A 19465-nucleotide genomic window follows, 5' to 3' on the forward strand; every position below is an offset into this window, starting at 1 on the left:
TGATCTCCAGAGGTCCTTTCCAACCACTACCCTTCTGTGATTCTGTGATATATCATGTGGTTGACTACACAATTTTTTGTGTCAGCTTTCCAACTAAAGGGAGCTATGCAGAACACAGCTTGTCCTTTTACAGTCAGACAAGCGAATGTTTTAGCATGTCAGAGTAACTGCTGCCTTTGCTCCTCCGTAAAAATGGGATGCACATCAACAAATCTCCCAACATAGGCCAAACCACTATTTTAAACTACAAGTGATAAATCCTGCTTGTGGCCACCCCAGAGTAAAATTGCAGTACATTTCCACAAAGATCTGCAGAAGTTGCTGTTGTTCACTATCAGTTTAAATGAAGAGCCACTTAGCCTTTGGTGCTTACAAACTGAGACCACTTTTTCATTACAAAGCAAACACACACGTTTACAGAGAGGCAAGGGATTACTCCATCTTCCATCTCTTGTGCACTCCGCTGCAGGTTCGCCTTCCAAGCTGTATCCCCTCTCGCAGACATACGCTATTGTACTGCCAACTGTATTGTTTTCATAAATCACCTTCCCATTCAGCAAGGAAACTGGAACTTTGCATCTGGTCTCTGTGAAGGAAGAGCTCTCATTAATTCACATTGATATTAGACCTAGACTTCCAATGATTTCTGAATTACTTACACAGCATGTTTAAAGTAGCAGCCACAGAATAATAAATCATGAGGAGCATTGAGGGAGAGTTTACTAGCCCTGGGAAGGAGATATAGCCAAGCTAGGGAAGGAGCTCCTCCCAGTGATGGAGAAAAGCCACAACCACATGTTTTTCAGGTCAGCAAAATGTGTCAGTGCTGCAGAGGAGAGGACACATGTAGGACTTCATACTGGGGTCAGTGGTGCAGAGCACGGAAATGGTTCTTTCTTGCCACAGAATCTTGTAGCCCTTTGCACCTTCCTTTTCACCTGACAAGAAATACCAGATGAGAAGGAGAATGGGTTTGGTGCAAGATACTGACAGGTAGACTACTAATTGCTTCCCTCAAGATTGTCAGCTGTGTTTCTGAAGCCAGCAGACAGACAGTCCAAGCTGGGTTACCACTGCTACACAAGAGACTGTTCTGCATCCTATTTTCCAACTGATTCTCCTAGGTGGTCTGTGTGATTGGATAACTAAAGATTGAACTATCAGACAGACACAAGGCCGTCAGGCTAGAAGAGAGGAGTTGCTGAAGTGGCTGGGCTCAATCTTGTTCAAGATGGTCTTCTTGACATCTGTTCAGCACTGCTAGTGTGTGACTGTCCTTAAGTGCCTGGCTAGGTACTAGAGACCTCCTCTCTGATGTTAATGTCCCCTATTAACTTCCCAGGTTGCCACTATAAGGTCTGCAAAGCATGAGGGCACTGTAGTGCATGGTGATCTGTGCATTGTGTGGTTGCCCAAAACTGCATCTGATGGTCCCTAGCCCTCATGCAGTTTTCATGGATCTGGTGACAGGAACTTAACACCTGTCTTGAGTGGAAGATGATTATCTGTCTCACTTCAGTGAAGCTGTCACAGCATGCTGGTCCCCTCTGAATCTGTGTGCAGCTGGGTGTGGAGACATCAACATGTCACCTCCATGCAAGAATGCCAGGAGCAACTATGAAATGCAAGCAGGATGCTGGGTCTAGAGTCTAGCCTGTGAGATCTGAGTTATATAGAGCAGGGACAAGAATAGAAGTGCAGCGGGCAAGAGACAAACTAGTGTGTTTCTGAGAGGAAAGGAAAAGGGTGAAGCCCAGAATATTTTCATGGCAAAGAGACCAGGAACACAAAAAAGTTAATGATACTGCAATTTAGTAACCTTCTATATGCTTTACATTTTGAACAGTCATCCAACAATACTGGCTGGCTGTTCACATTTGGGATCTTAAGTTTTTGTTCTCTTTTTGTGTTGACAGCCTCGTTTCCATCCACTACTGCCCACTCTATATGACACAGACAGTTCTTGCTCAGCACTCATTCTGCTTTGTGGCATGAGCAACAGGATGTACTGAGGGAGCACCTGAAAGCAGTGATTTGCAAAATGATCCACATCATGCATTCATGGTGTTTGTTCATGTGAGGAGTGTGGAGGTTAAAGGTTGAGCTGTTGAGACTGTTGTTGGGGCCCAAAGTTCAGGAAAAGAACATCAACTTAATAATTGACTACAAAAGGCCGCTGGGAGAAAAGTCACTTGTCCTTGCAGTCCATCACCTTTTGTTAGTGGTTTGATTTTCTGAGATGGCAAGTAACTTCATCTCTCATTAAGCTTGTTAAACTGCAGATTAAAACCTTAGGAAAAATGATGCTTAAACGCCTCTGGATTGGTAACAGGCAGCACTCCTTGTGACACATTTCATTTTTCAGGTACCATTTTTAATGCACATTACAGAACTGTTTCTCAAAAGCAGCTCAATCCCTGGATCAGATGATACACATACATAAGGCAGGAGCTATCACTTATCCCAGATTGGAACGTGCCAATGAATGAATGAAACTGAACAGTTACCTTCACACAACGGCAAGGGTTTACTCCAGCTCCCATTGGCAAGACATGTGATATTCTGGGGACCAACAAGATGGTATCCAGAGTTGCATACAAAAGTTACATTACTTCTGTATGTGCTTCCTGTAGAAATGGCTTCTGCTTTTTCTATTGAGGGATGCAGTCCACAGGTAACTCCTAGGAGAGGAGAAAACTTTTTATTTTTATACAGACAATGAAGGCTGTTCCGTGTATGTCTTACACACTGACAGCTCTGTTCACATTAATGGAAAGTACTTGAAGAAGTACTATATGGAGAAGGGTTATACAATGCCTTGCTTGTCCTATCTCCCGGGGTTCAGGCTCCAGACACCTGAGAAAGAATGCGCCCAGATGTATATGCCGGTGTTGTAATCTATGAGGTGTGTTCAATCAAACAGAGTGATCCAGAATATTTCTTCTGAGCAGACCAAAGGCTGCATTTGCAGTCTCTCTTGCTTCCTGTACAGTGGAAGGTGATCTCAAGATCAGGAAAAATGTCCCCAAGAAAAATGACCGTAGTTAGAAAGGCTCTTACTCCCTATCCCCCATTTACTGTAGAGACCAGGCAAATTGACCAAAGGTGAGAGAGAACAATGCAAGGGGTAGGACTATGACATCACCATAAGAAGATGGGAAATGATTTATTGGTAAAGACTATAAAATCTTGTCATTTTATTTATAAGCTGTATGAACTAAGTCATAAATCCTTCTTTCCATGCTCTGACAATTAATTGCTTTCTGCTGCACCGACAGAAAAGATTTGATCCTAGGGAGCGGAGTCTTTAACTCTAGTCATACAGAGTGGCTAGGATATATTAGCTCTGGCATGGCAGAGACAAACCATTGCAGCACATCATGTCCAAGGCCCTGCACACCACAGTGCAAGGCAAATCAAACACAGCAAGCCATGCTCCTTCCTTACTGACCCGAGCATGATACTAGGCTTGTGCCATTTTAATGTGCCAAAAGGAGTTCCCTTCAAATCAGAGAGGAACTGCTGAGAACTTCTCTGCTGGCTTTTCCTCCATTTCCTCCTGTTACAGCCCTCCAGCTGGAGGGGGAGACTGGGAGGAAGCCAGCAAAAGCACTCTCTCAATTTTTTCCCCAGCTCTCCTGGAAAACAGCCACCACGCTGCTCCGCTTGCGACTTACGCATGCAAGAAGGGGCGGATGGGCTCCACTTTTTGTCAACGTGGCAAATCCTTCTGCTTGGTCCCTGTAGCTCAAATCCAGGGTCACAGCTGTAAAAAACCTCACTGCCAAACAGGAACTCCTCTCCCTGAACAGATCCATTCTCTATCATGTCTGGGGGTCCACATGACACTCCTGTAATATAAAGAATACGTTCCAGTCAGACACAGTGCATATGGCCTGTCCTGCTCACAGCTCCTCCACAGGTTTTACTCTGAGAAAGAGGGGAAGAACACAGCATTTATCTGGGCATTCCCAAACTCTTGCCTTCAAGTGGCAGAACAGTATCATGCTTGGTGCTTTTAGTTCCTGCTAAAAGACAAAAAGCTATTCCAGCTGTGCTGGCAGAAAGCCTCAGGAAATTCCACTATTGCCACTGACAGCCAACAGCTGAAGTCCTTGTAAGTATGTAGATAACTCCTATTTTGGCAGTACAGTCACTGGGCATCAGACATCTCATAGAAGTGAAGGACCTTAAGAATGAGTATCCATAGAGTTACACTGAGGATGCTAAGTACCTGCAAATCCTGGCAACTAACAAATTTAGAGGTTCTCAGTAACCCCAGAAATGCAACCTCAAATGTTAGAACTATCTAAACTTGGAAGTTTTCTGCACAGCTTTGTTAGGGATAGAGGAGCAAGGCAGAAAGGTGTAGTGATCTCCTTCACACTATTACCTGCACACACCAGCAATTCTGCAACTCTTCCAGGCTGTTATCAGTGGAACTTATGAAAAATTTTTAGGCAAACGCTGACATTATGAGTTACAAAGTAAAATGAGCATTAGTGTTTTCTGTTGTGTAAAATCACCCTTGACTAGCATTAGGTGATAAACTCAGGTAAAACGTACTTCTGCACACCGGCACTGTGCCACTCCAAAGCTTGTCTTCTTGGCAAGTCCGTTCTGCATCACCCTGTGAAACAAAAGAAAATATTCAAAGAACAACTTTACTTTGTCAACTCTTTTCTCCCATCCACTGTAACACCCAGCAAGGCCAGGATGTTTTCCCTCCACGTGCAACCCATGTAAAGAGATAATTAAATGCTACAGGCCAAGTCTACTAGCAGAGTTTAGGGTAGAACACTTTCTTGCAAAGTGATAGGTATTGTTTATAAACTAAAAGTTTGTGGGGCCAGTTTGTCAGTTCTCTTGTCTTTCTCCCTGAAGTATCATCTTTCTTGTCAAGTTTTACCATTTTTGTTCCCAGGAACGTGCTATGATGACAGATTTTCTCCTTCCGGGACTCACTCACAGAAAATCTAATGAGCATTTTTTTAAACAACAATACAAGCTCATGTTTTATAAATTTTTTTATAAACCACATCCCAAACACCCACTCTTTAAATCTGCTTACAAATAATGTTATTTCTTTCTTAAGTACAGGCTTATAGCTGGTTTAATAGCCCAGGATTTACTTCTTATTTTATTGTAAGACATGGAGAATAACATCTAAATTTGTCCCTTGAAGTAATGTACTTTAATTACAAAGCAAACCCACTGACAAGGGCAGCTGTTTGACATGAGTGTTGTATGGCATCATACCCAATGGCCTTTGTTTTGCAAAGGAAAAGAAGCAGGACTGCTCTTCAAGAGCAGGGAGACAGATTGATGCTAGGTGGCAAAGATGGAATACAAAGCTTGGAAGGACTTCTGACTGTATGAAAGCACTAGCACCTCTAAAAATTACTTGAAACAGCAATTCTACCTATCTGTCTAAATACCAACTCACCCCTCCATTCCCAGCAATACTATATACTTGGCAACATAATGCAAATTCAATTTATTGTTACTTAAGCATTCTCTAGACTCCGTTTTTATACTGAGTGACTGGGTGAATTCACATACATGAAATTATTTATTATTGGTATTATGACTCCACAATCCTGCATTCTGTTTGGTACTCACAAAACACAGTGTTAAAAGCCAGTGTCTGTCCTGGAGACACCTCACCACCTCAGCCTCTGGACGTGACTATGCCCTACTCTGCCATCACCTGGGGATGGTGGAGGCCATGCTGTGCCTCAGCAACATACTTTAATTTCTGAATTCACTGTGGCTTTTGAAAACACACCGTAGGCAGCTCTGAATTGGTTAGCCTGAGTCCTGAAAATGGGACAGTGGTCCTGCTTCAGAGCTCAGGTGGGGATAAAAGCCTCAACAATAGTAAAAACAGTGGGCAGGCAAGAAGTCAGTTTCCTTCCCCATCAAGGAATAAAGCTGCCATTGAACAAACTGGAATCTCTTTGCCTTACTAAAACAAGAGATATCACTTTTATACCATCTAGCAATGTCATAGAACTGAGGGCAGTGGAGTTTATCAGGAGCTTTGGGTCTGAACACACAATGCAGCAGATATAACGCTTGGGACACTACGAATTTGACGGAAGAATGCAACCTAACTCTGTCCAGAGAATCAGTTCAAGAGAGCAATACATGAGAAATTAAGTCTTCCACGATTTATAGTCACAAGCATATTTAATGCTGTATCTGCAGTGAGATGAAACAACCTTCAATTAAAAAACATTGAAAGGTATCTGCTGAACATGTATCTCTGAAGAGGATGCTACTCTTTTGCTTACATTATTACCTTAAGTAATGCAAGGACTATCCCAGACATATCAGGGGCATTCTACAGACAATAACAACAACAGCAGATATCCAGCTTCTGTGGTGTTAAAGGAATATATCAATATCAACCAGACAGAATACATTCTCACAGTCATCACATAAGAACTGAAAATCACAACTGTAGGTTTAGAGTGCTGGAGATTTGAGTTTGCTTACTTGTAACTCATAGCCAGAATCACATTTATAAAGAACCACGTCTTTGTAATTGTATGTAGTGCCAACCACAAATCCATGCTCTGGAGGCTCTGGGGTCCCACAGGACCCAGGAATGCAGATGTCATCAGAAAATGGTGGCACCCATATGCCACTCTCCTGAAAAATAAATGTAATTAAAAGTGTGAAGACACCACTTTATATGCTTAATTTTTATCTAAATAAAAAGTTAGGAAAATCATAGTAGAAGCATACAATGGCAGTGTGTGTACAGGTGTGGTTAATGTAGTATTACATGTGCAATTCTTAATAAACTCAGTAACTTAAGTAACACTTTTAAGATGTCAACATAGACGAGCTCAGCTTTGGCAGGAACGTTCAGGTTAGACTTACAAGACAGAAGGAACAAAAAATAAATGGGGAAACAGAAGCTTGGAAAAGCAAGTTTACTTGTACAAGGTCACCTAATAGTTCAGGGAACACATCAGAAGATGAATGAAAACTACAGCTGCCTGATTCCATGTTCTGTACTTCCCTCCTGGCTGAATGTCTAACACCATGACTAAGTGCTTCAGCTGCCTTCCCAGACTCTCTAAGGGAAGTCCGATACCTGAAGAAACGCTCATCAAACAAACCTACTCCTGCTTGCACAGATCTTTGAAACAGCAAAATAAGGGGGGGAAACCTTTCCTTATAAAGTGCTGATGCTGCAAAAACACACACAGCTCTTCCCACGTAAGCAGACCTACTCACTTTAAGGAGTGTAAGCAAGCTTAAGTCAAGGCTGTCCGCAGCTAATGCGACAAGAGGTTACTAACAGAACTGATGAGGATGTTTGCTCTTTTAACAAAGAGAGGATTCAAGTTCCTGCAGTTGTACAGTGGATTAAAATGTGTGCTGCCTGTTATTCTGCAGAAAAAGAACTCTGCACACAACCCTGAAAATACGTTAGAAATCTTGGACATAATTTTTTACAATATTGAACTTTACTTATTCCCTGAAATGGGATGAAAGGAATGCTTTTCTAAAGGACAGCATTAGTTTTTGATGGAAAAGTAATCTCTAGTTCTGAATGTGGAAAACAAACAATTGCTCTTACTGGGCAACAAGGAAGTGTACTATATTTTGCAGGACATGCTTTAAATTTTTTTGTGGTGTTGTGTGCAATTAAGGGCCAAAAGCTAATAAGGGCATGAGGACTCTCAAATTCAACAAATATGGCAAAATAAAACAGTGCAAATAACACTATACCTTGCATGTAGATGTGCTTGCTCCCATCAAAGTATAGCCTTCCACACATGACAAAGTGATGTTTGTGTTCACAGTGAAGTTGTCCCCAAGTACAATTACACGGGTGATGTTTCCTGGGAGGGGACACTTTCTGGGGCAACAGGAAATATTTTGAGGAGACCACTGTCCATCTTCCTGGCACATGCATACATCCACCTCCGTCACCATCGTGTAGCCTTCCAGGCATCTGCAACACAGCATGAAGACCTGACCACAGAGATACAGCTAGGGATGAGCTAATCCATAAATTACAAAGTCAGACAGTCATTTTTCAGCATTAATTGTTCATAAGCACACCTCAGGAATTCTCTATTATTTCAAAGTAACCCTGTAAGAAGCATGCTTGGACTGAGTTTATTCTGTTGCAAGACCTATAAGCTTCAGACTTCAGCACCACAACGGAAAGTGAGTTGGTAGCTTTAGTGCTTGGAAGGTACTGAACACTTTAGTGCAGTTCCTGCACTGCCCTTCCCTTTGCAAGGAGGGCTTTTGGCCAGGTAAATAGTGTGTGACTGCCAAGCAATTCTAAAGATTATCTCATAACAAACCAAGCCTTAGGCTGATCACAGGCCATTTGCTTAGACATTTAAGGCTGATTTGTTGTGTTCCACAGGGTGCTTCCTCAACAGTAACACAACTGGCTTTCACAAGTAGGTTAACTTGTAGAAAGGCAGACACAAGCACCTCCTTCACTTTGTTAAAGATGCATGGAAATGACCAATACTGTTAAATTAACCCATCTTCTAATTCTGTCCCACACTATTATTTGCTTTTACTGCCAAAAAACCATCTCCCCTTCTGCCAAGGAATTCCTCACCTTGGAGAGAGATCTGGAGTGCGCACACTTCAGGAAATTAACAAAAACCCCCTTCTCTCATGTCTGACCTTTGCATCAACAACACTTGCTGACAGTGCAGTGTTGCAGTACAGAAAATGGGACAAGAGGGCGATCAGCCCTTCCCCATTACAACAGGCACCTGACACAGGAAGAAGACTTAAATAGGGTGCCAAAATGGCAGAAAAATTGCACACCCTGCTGACTGTTGCTGCCAACTGCTAGGAAAACCTGAAAGTCCAGACCAGTATTTCAGAGGAGGAGAAGAGGAACGCAAAGGGGAATGGGCAACTAAAGGCAGTGAGGAGTGCAGTCCAACAGGCTGAAATAACTTGCTGGAGTTTTGAAAGTGGTCCAAATAATGTTTTATATGTGCATGTGAACGTGGGCTTTGTCAACCTGAGCATGTGATAGGGCATAACTTTTCTTCCAGGTCTTTTAAAAACTTGCACTAACTGAGGGTGCATAAACCTTCCATCTTCACTCCTTCAGAGATTTTATGGAAACACAATGGCAGCAGTATTCTTACCTGTACTGGACCTTGCTCCCATAGGTGTAAGTGTTCCCAAGAACCTCTGCATTTGGGACAGAAGGTGGTGGGCCACAGCTTAACAGCTCACAGCTTGGGTATGGCTTCTGCCAGACACCAGACTCCATACAAGTCAGTTCTGGACTCCCCCGCATGACAAAACCTGCCAAGCAGGTGTATGTGATGGTGTTCTCATCAGCAGAGCTGCTCCCATTGATAAAAGTGTTGGGGATGATGGGTGGAGAGCCGCAGGAAATCTGCCTGCAGCGAGGAAACCCAGAACTCCACTTGCCAGCTGCCTCACAGGTGACTTCAGAAGGCCCAAGCAGTTTGAAGCCCTCCAGGCATTGAAACTGGGCACTCTTCCCACAGCTGAAATCTGTACCAAGCACAGTCCCATTCTGAACCTGTGGTGTAGGACACAGACAGGGTATGCAAGATGGAAGGCTTGCACTCCAGGAGCCGTTGGACAAACATTGCCGTAAATGATTGCCACGCAGCTCATAACCAGGGAAGCACACATACTGGGCAAATTCCCCATAGGTAAAGCCTGAGACATTCAGAAAGCCATGGGAGATGTCCTCAGGAGGTCCACAAATAATTGGCTCGCAATGTGGAGCTTCTGAATCCCAGGTACCATCACTCTGACAGGTAAGTGTAGAGACTCCTTGCAGGCTGTAGCCTTCATTGCAGTGATAGCGCACTTCTTTCTTAAAGCCAAAATCTGAGCCACTAGTTCTCCCATTGGGAAGAGGCAGTGGCACGGGGCAGGTTACAGCTTTGCAAACTGGATCGATTCCACTCCAGCTTCCGTTGGCAAGGCAGACTCTACTCCTGTCCCCATCTAACAGGAAACCTTTGTTGCAGCTGTACTCTATACGACTCTGGAACATGTACTCTCCAGTCACCTGGCCGTTCTCCAAAACTGGTGGTGGGCTGCAGGAAACAGGAATGCAAATTGGTTCACTGCCGTCCCATTTCTGGTTCTCTTGGCATCTTCTCTCTGTGGGGCCATTTAACTGGTATCCAGGATCACACTCATAGTAGACAACACTCCCATAGGTGTAGTTTTCCCCTTGTATGTTCCCATTCATAAGCTGGGTCGGTGGGTTGCACGTTACTGCTTTGCAGTATGGAGCAGTGTCACTCCACTGCCGACTTGGCAAACACAGTCGTGTGTCAGAGCCAACAAGTGTGAACCCTGGCTTACAGGTGTACTGCACCGCGCTACCGAGCGTGTTCTCAGTGAAATGCAAAAAACCATTCTCTGGGGGTGACAACAAGGTGCACTCTATTGAAACGCAGGCAGGGGCAGTGCCATTCCAAGCTCCATCTTCTTGGCAAGCTAGAACAGGGTTTCCCAGCAGCTCGTAGCCAGAGTAACATGTGTATAAAATGATAGTTCCAAATAAGAACGTGGTGAGCTGCATTGTACCATCCTCCTTCAAGGAACTTTTGAAGTCTTTCAAGTCGTCAGCCAGTAACGTATGCGAAAGGGAGGGACTCTCTGTAACACTCTCCTGGTCAGAACGTCTTTCCCCATGTCTCACCTGCATGTATTCCCCAAAGTCAATGTGAGGAGGCAGGCCACAGTCTGTTGGGAGGCAGGTTGGGGTGGAGCTGGACCATCCTGATTCTTCACAGGTCTGCATGGCAAGGCCAGACAGTTGGAAGCCTGGCACACAGCTGTAAATGACCATGGCCCCATAGCTATAATCTGCACCCTCCACAAAGCCATTCTCGATGGGCTGAGGGGGCTGGCAATTTATGGCTTTGCAGGAGGGAACCTCTGTACTCCACTCCCCTGTCTCTAGGCACCTCAGTGTTTCCTCCCCTTGGAGCTGGAAGCCTCTGTCACAGGAATACCTAACAGTCTGTCCATAATGGAAGTTTGTGAATGAGTATTTGCCATTGAGGATCTTCTTAGGCCTTGGGCATCTAATAGGTTTGCAAGCTGGCCTTCCTCCAAGCCACTGGCCATCTTCTCCACAGAGGATAGTTGTGTTCCCCACCAGCTCAAAGCCTGGTTTACATGTATAGAGAGCTGTGCTAAGGAAGGTGAGGCCCTGCACATCAACAATGCCATTCTGAATTTCTTCTGGTTGAGGACACTCCACAGGAATACATTCTGGCAAAGGCAAGCTCCAGGAGCCATCAGCCTGGCACCTGATGGTAGACTCACCCTTCAGTAAAAACCCATCCACGCAGATGTATTTCACAGTACTACCAAAATGAAGGGATGAAGTCAAGGGGTCACCAAATGGGATGTATGGAGGTGCAGAACACTGTACAACCTTGCAGAAGGGAAAGGAATCATTCCACTGTTGGGAGGGCAAGCATTTCAGTACAGAGGAGCCATGCAAAACATAACCCTCCTTGCAGGAGAACTGTACAACACCAACTTGGTAAGTCACTTCCCTCAAGACCAGCTGGTTTTCTGACAAGGGTGGTTCTGGACATTTTGTTGGCACACACTTTGGGCTTTGCTTTTTGCTCCATTTCCCAGACTTCTGACATGTCCAAGAAACATCTCCAGTCAGCTCATACCCTTCATCACAGAAAAACTCAACTTTGGAGCCCATATCAAAAGTTTCTCCCTTGGAGTAGCCATGCTGGATGGGTGGTGGTTTTCCACAGCTGAGGGGAACACAGTAAGGAGGTGATTCACTGTACCACTGCCGATTGGCTTGGCAGATAAACACTGAGCTTCCAACCAGCTGGTAGCCAGACTCACACTGGTAATTTGCCTGATTCTCAAAGAAGCGTCCAGTTGTCTCCTGGAAAACAGATAAGACAGGGACATGTCTGAAATGAAGATGCATAATTGGGGCAACCAGCAAGGAGGCTGGTTTCATTTCTTGTGGTCTCTTGGTCTAGCAGTAAAAGCTGTCTGCAAAGGAATGAATGCCAATAACTGACACAGACTATCCTGCCTCAAAGGATGCACTCTGCTGTCAGGAAATCTGAGAGCACCATCAATACAAAACAGAAAATTCAAGGTTTAAAAGATAAAAGCTAGGAGATATTTCCTCTGCTTTCCCTCTTCCTGACCCATGAGGCCAAAAGATGTGTAGACAGGAAGATAGAAAAGAAATGGCTCAGGAGAAGTTGCCATGAAATGGCCCATTGTTGTTATGATTCTTTAGCTTACAGGCATATTCAAGGTTGGAGCCTCCAGATGCACTACTACTAGGAGACGTTTATAAGAGCCACATATGCAGCTGCAGGGTCTTGAGCAGGCAGCTAAGGAGCCCCCCAGAGTTGCAGGCTGAGCTTTGACAGATATTAAAAAATGTCTCAAACTGGAAGGAATATCTGAAGAAGTGATTTTACCTAAGGAAGACAACACAGAGTGATATGCATTAATTAGAGGATGTATCTGCATGGGAGTCTGAACATAAATTGTTGCTATTACTGCTGGAAGCCTATGTAGGAACTGGGATGCAAACCTGCCCCTCCATCAATTTTTAGCAAATGTAGATTCCCTGGTGGCTAGATTTAAGGAAGGAGGGGGATGTTCAGAAGAAAAATGCTTTAAAAAAATCAAAGTTAAATCTTTACAAGAGTACTTTTGATCTTCCTTACCACAATATTACCCTTGTGCATCAAAGCAAAACACAAGTTAAGCAGCTGTTACAGGTTTGGGCTGCCACAAGGACATTTTTTAACTTCAGGGCATTGTTGCAATGTAATTTGATAAGGAAAGGGAAAGGACCTCAGTAAAGAAGTGTGCTTGCATTGAAAGGAGAGAAATTACCCCAGGGTGACTTATCTATTGCAAATCAGATTTTTTTTTTTTTTCATAGTATTGAAAAGAGCGAGGCTTGTGAACTGACAACAGTACTTCAAATGTCTCCAGATGGCACTGGAAAGCCACCCATGGACCACACAAATGAAGAGTAAGATATTAAGGAAATCAATTGATTGTCAATTGGCATCTTGACTCTCCTAACTGAAAACCTACTTCAAGACAGGAAATCCCATGGAAATGTTCATGTTTTTCCAACACAATTCTGCTGCAAACCCACCCGTTTTTCTCTTTATTTATTCCATCCAGTCAGGTGCTTCTTCAGTTTTAACAGGAGAGTGAAATAGAAGAAAGAAAACCCCAACAGTGGCAATTGTGAAGACATATTCAGTTTGCTATGGTACCAGACAGATGAGACAATTCATTCTGTACCTTAATAAAGCCATTCTCAAGCTGTGGTGGTTCTCCACAGGACACAGGGTGGCATGTGGGCAAACTGCCACTCCAGTTGCCAGTGGCCTCACAGGTCCGCTTCTTCTCTCCCTTGATGTAGAACCCCTTGTTACAGCTGTAAGCCACCACTGCTCCGAAGCTGTAGTTGGTCCCACTGGCATAGCCATTGCTAATGTGGGGAGGCTCTCCGCAGCGAACAGGGATGCACTGGATGCTCATAGGAGAAGGATTCCACTGGCCCCCTCGAAGGCACTCGATCTTGGCCGAAGTGTTCAGAACAAAGCCTTCCATGCACTTGAAGCTCACGATGGAGCCAGCTGCAAACCTGGCTTTACTAATGGACTCCAGGATGCTGTATGAGACGGTAGATGGCTTTTCACAGAAATCAGCTATGCAGTGGGGCATCTCCCTGCCCTCTGGAGGCACCCACTTCCCTTCCGCGTTGCAAAGCAGCTGAGAGTTATCAGCCAGGCTGTAGCCATCCGAGCAGAAGTAATAAGCTATATCACCAAAGAGGCGGTGGCCACTCTCTGGTGATGCATTTTCCACATGGGGTGGTTCATCACAGGATACTGCCAGGCACTGCTGGTGGCTCACACTCCACTCGCCGCTGGCCAAGCACTCTATGGCTGCAGGGCCAACTAATGTGTAACTGTGGATAAGGAAACCACATAGGAAGTCAAAAAGACAAGCATTGTCAAATGCTACCTACAGTTTCCTGAAGTCCCTGCTGTACAAGCTCGCTTGCTAGGATCCTGGAAGAAAAGGATCCTTTACAAAAGCTATGATCAACTTCAAAAGGAAAATCTTAAAGCCTATGTGTCCATGGGTGAGGTATCACAATGACAGATAACCTAGCATACCTTGTGTATATGGTTTCTTTCTCATCTGTCCATCTGATTACCACTGCTGAACTTCCATTCTGGTTGAAACTACTACAACAAACCTAGTATTGTGCTGCGACAGTCCGTACAATTCTCAAAGAAACAATTCTACTGAGAAATTCTTCCCCTTTAGCAGAACTGAATGGAGAAGAGATGAAAAGCCCATAAAGGCCTTTTGGGTTCCTGTATCAGCCCAATCAATCCATTCTCACACTTGCAAGCAATGAGTTACTCAGAGATGCTCTTGCTAATAATGCACACAGCAATTTTCTAACAACTTTGTGCTAAAAACCACTGTAAGAATCGTTATAAAAGTCAATTAAAAAATTAATACTGAGTAGAAGAAAATAATCTTTTAGAACGAAATTCTACCACATCATTCCTTTAGTGCAGTTGCATTTCTCTAATCTGTCTGTGGGATGCAGTGACAGGTATTACTCCATGCTGCTCATCATCCCACTTAAAACCCTGCTGCTTTAACATGCAACAGTATAGTCAACAGTACCTGTGACTATCTTCTCCCTCAGTTTTGAAATCTCTGTGGTATGGTCTCACAGAAAGCAAAGAAACACTAACTACTGCAAAGTTCGCATTGACTCTTTCCAGCTGAAGGCTGGGAACTGGTTGTTCAGATTTTGATGGCAACACCTGTAAAATGCTTTGTCTTGTTTGCAGGATTTTTTTTCAAAGCCTTGTGACCGGATTCCAGAAGAAGAGCCTATTATGTGCCAGTGTTTAATATGATCCACTCTATTCATTGTCACAGACAGCCACAAGCCTCTTTAAATGCTGCTATCCCATTTAAAGTGCTTGTACAGCAAATAGAAGCAGCTTTTAAAATCATGATATGGTCAAGAAAACGTAATAAGGATGCATTGCTTCAATTATTTTTGAAATAATATTGGAAAGCCAGTTTATAAGAAAAATGCTGGCTTATCAATCTACCTTTTCACATCAAGAATGGGCAGAAAATTCTCCAGTCACTTAGAGCCTGACCTAAGCAAAAGTTCTGCACACCTGCTCAGCATTTTGGACAGAACAGTTTCAAGAAATTCAATGTCACTGCTCAAAGGCTGTAAAGATAAGCATGTGCAAAGGTTCTTGCAGTATCAGAGTCCAGCATTACATTCATGCTTAACATAATCAAAATGGAGCCTCATCTTTGATGAAATATGATCTGAAAAGGTCAATATTCTGAGTAGGCAGAAATAAAAGAAAAACAAAACACCTCAATAAATGAGAAGTCAGGGTTTTAAGGAAGCAGAATTTAGACCACCAGAACAAACAGTTCTCAAAAGACACCAGCTTTCTTATAGCCTGACTAGACATAGGGAATTCTTTATGATCAGGGCCCTGAGTTTGCCATAGAAGTACTAGATCTGTAGTAACTCCAGAGAGCGCTTCCTATTGAAATGGTCTATCATTCCCCATGACTCCTATCCATTCTCCTCTTCCAGAGAGTATTCAGCTACCATGAAATTACCTCATGAAATGCCTCTGTGTCCCATACTAACTTGACAGCCCACAAAAAAAATCTCCATCACATTTAATTTCCAGACAGTTAAGACGGAAGCAGAAAAAAATGAACTAGTGTGCAGTTACAAAGGACTTGCAAAGCAGTACACCACTTTTACTCGTCCTGACTATTAATCTAACACTGCTAATCTACATACCCTTCCTTACACGTGTAAGAGACTGTGTTTCCAAAAGTAAAGTTACTTCCATTGATGACCGCATCTTTGATGGCAGGAGGGGATCCACAAGAGACAACGCTGCAAGCTGGAGGTGTGCTGTTCCAGTTCCCTGAAGATGCACAGACAAGTACAGAAGGACCCTGAAGGCTGAGACACAAACATTATTATTAAGGCTGCCATTTCAGTTCAGGCGAGCAACAGAGAGGGAAAGGGGTGCTTTGCTTCTCACTGATTTCCCAGCCACACTGAAACCAAGGGGAGCCTCTCACTGACTTCAGCAGGGGCCAGAATTTTACCCTCTGCTCATGAAAAAGCACTGCTGATGCTGTCAAAAGAGCTGCTCTTCAGATTATTTTGGAGAGAGAGCTGGTGGAATTCATGCGGGGCCTCAATGCACTGTGCAGACACACACTTCTACTGTAGCTTTGCCCATCTTTGAGCGGCAAAAGAAAGTCATGGGGTACTTAAATATCTAAGCTTAAAGATTTTCTTGTATGCCATCAACACCATGCCAATGCTGAGACTTGCAACTAGGCCTCAGTCTGAGACGTGATTCACTCAAGGACTTAAACACTACCTGCACTCAGAAAACTGAAGGAAATATTCAGGTTTGTTTACAAAAAGGCACTCAGTTCCTTCAGGAGGTAAAGGATTTTGCTTGAGTGAATGGCCACACACATTTGAAGTTGGTGATATTTTTTGGTTCCCTTAGCTGAGGAAACAGCAATGCATTGGTACAAAAGGTGTGACTCAATCATCTAAACAAAGATATGCAACACCACCCTGAGATGCCCTGGGTGAACCCCCTGCCTTCCAGCTGCTATGTCAGCTGGCTATGGATTCCCAGTAGGTCCCATGTTATAGTTGAAAGCCCTACACAGGTGTGTCTGATTCCCTACAATTTAGTCTCAAATAGTATTAGACCCCCATGTTTAGTTGACTGAAATGAGCTCAGGAGTTAATGGAAGAGAACACCACTGATCTGTAAAGCCCTTACAGATACAGCACAGGCCCTTGTCAGGGCAGTGGGCTTTGCCTACCTGTGTCAATATGTTTAAAACAAAAAGCACATAAGGTGGTTGAAGGAAGAGACTCAGTCAACACTTAATTCCAGAAATAATGCATAAGAGGGACACTGCTTGAGAAGGTTTCCCCTGGAGTTGTGACCACAGGAGAGAGGACTTCTCTCACCAAGCTATGCTAGACAGGTAAAGGAAAAGAGTCACAACTTCTGTGGTATTTGCTGCCTATATGTCCTAGGTCCATTGGTCAACAAACTCATCAATGTTGCTAAAAACATTGGTTTAGTGGGGTACCGATAAGCCCACACTGTGGATCTACCACTTTACACTACACTGGACTGCAGCTGCTGAGGTATCTGTTTGTACTAATGTGCTTAAAACATTCACCAAATGAGCACACCTCACCTGTATGCCTGTATCTGGACAAGGGAATGCTTGTAGCAGGAAAATATAGAAAAAAAATCATCTAAACAGGACCATATGAGACTGCTTATGTCAGAGTGAACCTGCTAGGCAGGTATCAGGAGACGCAGAAATTAGCACTTAAAACCACATCCTTGGATATAGCACTACTGTATTCTTTTTAATTACAGCATATTAAAAATGTTTCCAAAATAATTGCTTACAAATGTAAAAGAGAATAAAAGCCTTGAATAATTAACTACTACAAAGAGTTCAAGGAGTACATTAGTGACTTCCAGAAGGGTCTTTCACCAAAGGCACTGTAAAACAATAGCAAAAATAATATTGGGTATGTGCTAAAGGTGTAGGTGTATGATAATTTTGGATTACAAATGAGAACTTTCAAAAATAATTACAATTATTTTTCTGATTCTTCAAAATATGTCTTTGAGCTTGATGGTAAAATGTATGCATTGCATATATATAAAATATATACATTTTTGTATATATATATATATATTTTAAATATACATATAAAAAAATAAAATCCTGAATGACCTTCTTGAACTGCTCCAATTTAGGATGAAATACAAAAAGCACCTTCAAGACATAAAGACATTTTTTAAAATTCTGGTTTAGTATTTTATCTTTCTGAGCAATGATCCCAGCTTTATCTCTTTCAGACATAAGTTAGACCTTCTAGAAAGCATGCTGCCTGCATTCGGCTCAGGAACGTTCCTGCATTTACCTGTATCCATCGTCACAGGTGTATGATACAGAGGAAAGGTAGGTCGTGCCAGTGAGTGTGTATTTTCCATTGCTGATATTCTGTGGGCTAGGACAAGTCACCATTTCACAGGAGGGGGGAGGATGATTCCAAATGCCACTAGCAAGGCACAGGATTTCCTTTTCACCCACTAAAGTGTATCCATCGCTGCATCTGAGTTAGAAGAAAACAACTGTGATCAAACCAGAGCCTTTTGTGCATAACATAATCAGCCATCCCTTTTCTCTCTTCATCCACACCTGCATACACCAGTTTTCTCTGCAGGGCACAGAGAGCTAGTACTGGAGTAAACATTCAGCTCTGCTAGTGAATAGCCACCACTATAACCAAATGTCTTTCCATTACTCTAGTCCCAGCTTGCTCCTCTCCTTCATTTCAGCCACTCTTTCAATCCAGCCATACTCTCATTTGTTGCCAGATTCTCAATCAGTTATTAATATAGCACTTCAAACATACTGAATTCCTACCTGTACACCACCTTATTAGGGTATGTAAAATTTGAGCCCAAAATGGCACTGTTCTCTGGAATAACTGGACCACCACAGGATATTGCTTTAAAAAGACAGGACCACAAAAGAGGTTGATACAACACAAATAAAGAAGAACAGAAAATCAAGATTTGCTTTGTTTTCTCTAAATAGGATTGAAGAGGTGTAAAGCCTTAGGTAACACTGGGTTCTTGACTAAGCTATAACTGACATTTAGGGCTCTTTATCTGACTTCACCTTACTGAGAAATTTGACTAACTGAAAATAGGTAGTTGGAACTGTTCTACAAACCACGTGCTTGATTGTCAAGGGGACTTCACATCCACCCCTCCCTATGGACCAAGTCCTTTTTTTGACATTTTCTTTCATTTTAACCTGTTGCTTCACCTCATTAGTTCTGGTTTTCTAAAGAGACAATTCCTGCAATTATACCATGTATATGTACGTGCACCAGCCTGTCCTCTCTGATTGCTTTTTATCCACTGAAACACAGTTAATGATCTTTAAGACATTAAGTTTCCACAAGTTCCTTGAAAATGGGAGGCTGGGTGGAGAAGAAAGACAGTTTTAATGCTTGCATTAAAATGAGATGAGTCTACACTCATCTCTTGACACTTCAGAGAGTCTGCTTAAGAGAGTACCACTATGAATATGGTAATTGTTGGAAAAGTTTAAACTGGTGATTACATCTCTTAAGACAACTGAGCCTTCAACACTGAGACCCAGGTCTCTGCTAGGACAGGGTTTCATTAGCTGCCATGGTCTCTAAAGGCTCTACACTGCTACTTTCCTCCTTCCATCTCTCTAACAACACATATTACAAAATGCATTCTCC

At 43.1% G+C, this 19465-nt stretch overlaps 1 protein-coding gene across 1 annotated transcript in view; it reads right to left on the reverse strand.

The window, feature by feature from the left end:
• Nucleotides 1-412: 412 nt before the first annotated feature.
• Nucleotides 413-19465, reverse strand: part of SVEP1 (sushi, von Willebrand factor type A, EGF and pentraxin domain containing 1) — a gene marked incomplete at both ends in the record, with an annotated part of 92796 nt that continues 73743 nt past the window's right edge. Inside the window, 11 exons of the mRNA XM_010163031.2 lie at nucleotides 413-586; nucleotides 2508-2681; nucleotides 3678-3851; nucleotides 4567-4630; nucleotides 6502-6657; nucleotides 7750-7975; nucleotides 9153-11929; nucleotides 13333-14005; nucleotides 15911-16078; nucleotides 18104-18295; nucleotides 18610-18694. Of these exons, the coding sequence (XP_010161333.2) occupies nucleotides 413-586; nucleotides 2508-2681; nucleotides 3678-3851; nucleotides 4567-4630; nucleotides 6502-6657; nucleotides 7750-7975; nucleotides 9153-11929; nucleotides 13333-14005; nucleotides 15911-16078; nucleotides 18104-18295; nucleotides 18610-18694 (4863 nt within the window). The remainder of the gene's footprint in view (nucleotides 587-2507; nucleotides 2682-3677; nucleotides 3852-4566; nucleotides 4631-6501; nucleotides 6658-7749; nucleotides 7976-9152; nucleotides 11930-13332; nucleotides 14006-15910; nucleotides 16079-18103; nucleotides 18296-18609; nucleotides 18695-19465) is intronic.

The sequence above is a fragment of the Antrostomus carolinensis genome, unplaced genomic scaffold, assembly GCF_000700745.2.
Source record: "Antrostomus carolinensis isolate BGI_N321 unplaced genomic scaffold, ASM70074v2 scaffold9242, whole genome shotgun sequence".
In the NCBI taxonomy this organism is placed as follows: Eukaryota; Metazoa; Chordata; class Aves; order Caprimulgiformes; family Caprimulgidae; genus Antrostomus; species Antrostomus carolinensis.